Source organism: Bidens hawaiensis, unplaced genomic scaffold (assembly GCF_021521415.1).
Source record: "Bidens hawaiensis isolate Kalapana, Puna unplaced genomic scaffold, B.hawaiensis_p1.1 tig00014716_1, whole genome shotgun sequence".
Classification (NCBI taxonomy): Eukaryota; Viridiplantae; Streptophyta; class Magnoliopsida; order Asterales; family Asteraceae; genus Bidens; species Bidens hawaiensis.
Genome location: NW_027492290.1, coordinates 457,443 through 461,894, shown reverse-complemented (window position 1 = coordinate 461,894; position 4,452 = coordinate 457,443). Strand labels below are relative to the sequence as shown.

Genomic DNA, 4,452 nt, shown 5'->3' with positions numbered 1-4,452 from the left:
AGACAACACAAATGTGATAACTTTAGAAGTAGAATGATTGTAGCCATTCTTCGTTATAAGAAAACCAAAAACCCTTGTATGAGATATCAATTAGCTAGAGATATAATAATCCTTTTCCAATTGATTCTTGTTCTTTTGTCATTATTATATTATGACAACAAAATTTACATGAATCTTTTACAGCTTTAAGCCTTTAATTGATAACAATTTCAATATATTACACACATATATTTAGAAATTTAAATACTATTATAAAATAAAAATCAAGTTGAGAAAATTAATATGTTTATATATTAGGTAGTTCAAGAACTTCACCTAAATGCTTTGTTACTTTTTGTTGAACTTAAAAGGAAATGCTAGCTATGATATATTAATCGTTTTATATAAATGTAAGTAAAAACAAAAAGAGTAATATTACTTATATCATATTGATACTTTATTGATGATTGCTAATATCACCGTAACACATGAGGCCACCAGCCACTTCCTCACCAACTCACATCTAGAAGCAATTATAGGGTTACTCTTCTCTCACATCCCCCCACCCCACACCCAACCCTACCACCACCCACCCATATATACATATATATTCATATATGTATAGTCATAAGATTATTTATAAAGCTCTACTTGAAGCTCTTAAATAGGCCGGCTTGAGTTCTCATAGATCAACCAAAGCCTGAATTATTCATTCTTGACAAACCCACAAAAAGATAATAAGAAAATAATCCACAAAAGAAAAAAGAAAAGATAATGGGAAGATCACCTTGTTGTGAGAAAGCACACACCAACAAGGGAGCATGGACTAAAGAAGAAGATGATCGGTTAATTGCTTATATTAGGACTCACGGCGAAGGCTGCTGGCGGTCACTACCTAAAGCCGCCGGACTCCTCCGCTGCGGCAAGAGCTGCCGCCTCCGCTGGATCAATTACCTCCGCCCCGACCTCAAACGTGGCAACTTCACCGAAGAAGAAGATGAACTCATCATCAAACTCCATAGCCTTCTTGGTAACAAGTAAGTTCATTTTTTCAAGCTTTCTTTAACTAATGCTTTATTTTTCGTGAAAACAAAAAATGAAAAACCTACCCAATTTGTAAAATTTGAAAATATTTTAACTAATGATTAATTTTTTTATATAAAACAGGTGGTCCTTGATTGCGGGGCGACTACCAGGAAGGACAGATAACGAGATAAAGAATTACTGGAACACTCATATACGAAGAAAGCTTTTAAACCGAGGAATTGATCCCGCGACTCACCGGCCGGTTAACGATTGTCAACCGAATTTTCCCACCACCACAACCGCCACCAATAACAATAACAATAATATTTCGTCTCTAGACGTCGCCGCCGCCGGCACCACCACCACCATATGTTTTGCAAACGCTTCTCCAACCACTCATCATCTAGTTAAACAAGAACTAGAAGATGACACAAAGCATAATTCCGATGGGAGTGACCGCCGGAAAATCAAGAACACTTTGCCGGAAGTTCAAGAAAGATGTCCGGATTTGAATTTGGAGTTGAGAATGAGTCCACCTCATCACCAAAACAACAGCTCATCATCATCGTCTTCATCTTCATCATCATCATATATGCATCCACAAATTCAACATATGCATCATCACCGTCATCAGTCATTAAAGAGTACCGGCGGTACTACTATATGCTTTGCATGCAGTTTAGGTATAGAGAATAGCAAGGAGTGCAGTTGTACAATTAATCTTAATGGTACAAGCAGTAGCAGTAGCGGCGCTGTTTATGATTTCTTAGGTTTGAAAACTGGTGTTTTGGACTATAGAAGCATAGAGATGAAATGAATATGTAATGTATGAATTTACACTATTAACATACTGGATTTCTGTATTTTATCTTATCTTTGTTAAACATATTTGCATATCCTTTTTCTAAGCTTAAAATGTTATATTACCATATTTCTAAAATCTTTTTTAAAACCATCTTACATAATAGTGTATTAAAAACTCGCATTTATTTTACAAGTATTGAAGGAATGGATGAAATTCACTATATTTTTCTTAAATCATTTCTAACACACGAGACAACGGATTCTTTTGGGTCGATGCGGAAGTAAGAGAAGGACGACGAGTACGTGTGTGACGTGTCGATAAGAGAGGCAGAAGTCTGTTTAGACGGGCGTGGTTGGACGGATAATGTGAAAGAGAGGGCTGTTTGTAATAGCTATTGAAGCTCAGATGAAGACCATTTTAGAAAAAAAAAAAAATTCTCTTTTAATAATTTGTAAAACAGAAAATAATATGTAAACTATAATTTTGTTGAGTTTAAAATGGCATATTATAGAGTCTCTGTCAAACTTGACACACCAATCAAATAATTATAATCCAGTAATCAAACATGCCCTAATAAAATTTAAAAACCTAGTAAAAAATATTCGCGAATTATAGTTTTCTTAACCCATTTAAAGGACATCAGGAGGGATTTGTCCCATTAGAATAAAAGGTAAGCATATGTCATATCTCTACCAGTTTTCTTGAAAAGAGTTTTGTACTCTTAGGGTTGACTGGTTGTTCAAGAATGTTGTCTTGGATACATTGCAATTACAAGTAGATTTGTATTTGAAGTAGGAGTCCAATGAAAGATAAAAGGAAAAGTTGAGATATAGGCCCATGTGCCTACCTAATTCTCTTTAATTTTATATTGGGCCAGCCTTTATATATTTTATATTTTTTATTACTTTTTATAAATTATTGTTTTAATACTAGAAAAAAATTTTCAATTACAACTTGTAAACCTTGCAACAGTCTGTTTCTAGAAGAAAATGTAATCTTTGTTAAATATTGGATAATATTTACTTAAAGTAGCCACCATTTCAATTCTGGTTCTCTCTCATTTGACTTCAAAATATTTTCCGTTCCTTTTCCTCAAAGGGATGAAATTGACTTAGATATTTTATTTGCTGCATTTCATATAGTGTATTTTAAGTTTACACGTTAATTATACATAAAGCGAAAAAAAAATAAGAAATAGTGACACATTAAAGATGATAGCATATCAATAAGAAAAATCATGATACAAGAAACATGTTTGCTAGAAGGTGTGTAGGAGACATAAAATAAATGTTTTAACAACTTATAATAGTTTTTTTTGCTTTATATTAGACCATGTGTATTGGTAACTACGATTTGTGAATTCTGCTTTATAGCATCGATCAATGAAGTGATATAACGGACAACATCTAATGTTTATTTTCTATTAAATATTTGTGAATTCGGTTATGATGAACTTCTTGCTTATGTCACCCATATGAAATTCAACCAACAAATTTATAAATAGCCCTAGCTAAGATTATGTCCGTTAGTTTTACCAACTACAAACTTTTATGACAACTTATAGTCGCGAACCATGCTAACATATAGCATAATATGTAAATGACCTTACCAAGTGTGTCATGTTAGATAGAATGAATGCTATTATTAAAGTTCCTCTATATTCAAGTAAACTACACATCATATATGACCCCTACCATAACAAAGCCCCATAGATCTTCCATGACATTCATGCTTGGATTCTGATAAGGACACCATAAATGAATGACCTATGTTTTGATATGTTTGAACCTTGTGAAGACAAGCATCTCCTCATTCCACCATCTTTGTCATATAACTAGATTTTCACCCGGCGAGTTGCGCCGAGGCAAATGGCAAAACCTCAATATTGAAACCTGGGTGTTGGTACAACCCGAGTTTTACGTCGGTGAGTTGACTCGAATTTAGTTGGTATCGTTTACGTTCGTTAAGGTATAGACACCATTGGTAAAACCTTAGCGTCCAAAAAAATGTATTAGTCAAATTAACATATAAACAAAATAAATTATTTAAAGCGATGCTTGTTTGGTCGGTAAACCCGGACGGTGTAGAAACCAAGCGATGTCGGTTCCGGGCACTGAGGCTGTAACTGGACACGAATTCGGTCGATTTTAGCTATGTTTGTTACGGTACCAAAGCTAAAAAGGGAAAAAATATAAAAATTAGTGGACCAATAGGGTGGTGTCGGTCGGTAAACTCGGGCATTAGTAAAACCGAGCATTGTCGGTCCTAGACGTTGAGCCTATGTGAATTTGGTTGTTTGTCGTCACATTCTTTATGATATCGGAATTAAAACAAACAAAGGAAAAAAACAAAATTGTCATTTGTTCAGTTTCTGTTATGTTGTTACGTTACAAAGTTACAAGAAAAAAAAACAAAGAAAAAAAAAATAAAATGTTATGGACAAGTAAGGTGCCGCCAAATGGCCCAATGACGACTTAGCAGCACCAAACTTATCATTTATATATATTAGATAATATGCCTATGGGTCATCGATGTTTCACATCACCTCGAGATCAACCATGCATGAATTTCTTTATCCTAGCGTTTTCTTATGTTGCTTTTGAAGTTATGATGTATTCCTCCTGTGTAGTTTAATGCAAAAC

At 34.1% G+C, this 4,452-nt stretch overlaps 1 protein-coding gene across 1 annotated transcript; it reads left to right on the top strand.

Moving 5' to 3' along the window:
• Positions 1 to 721: 721 nt before the first annotated feature.
• LOC143547416 (myb-related protein 308-like) lies at positions 722 to 1,822 on the top strand. The gene is made up of 2 exons (XM_077038847.1): positions 722 to 1,016; positions 1,147 to 1,822. The coding sequence occupies exons 1-2, from the start codon at positions 754 to 756 to the stop codon at positions 1,820 to 1,822; spliced, it is 939 nt and encodes a 312-aa protein (XP_076894962.1). The 5' UTR covers positions 722 to 753.
• The last annotated feature ends 2,630 nt before the right edge of the window (positions 1,823 to 4,452 follow it).

What these genes read in the sequence shown, in the direction of transcription:
- LOC143547416 (XM_077038847.1), top strand. Translation starts at nt 754, where the DNA reads ATGGGAAGATCACCTTGTTGTGAGAAAGCACACACCAACAAGGGAGCA. An exon ending in CATAGCCTTCTTGGTAACAA is followed by an intron (nt 1,017 to 1,146) that starts GTAAGTTCATTT and finishes TATATAAAACAG; the next exon opens with GTGGTCCTTGATTGCGGGGC.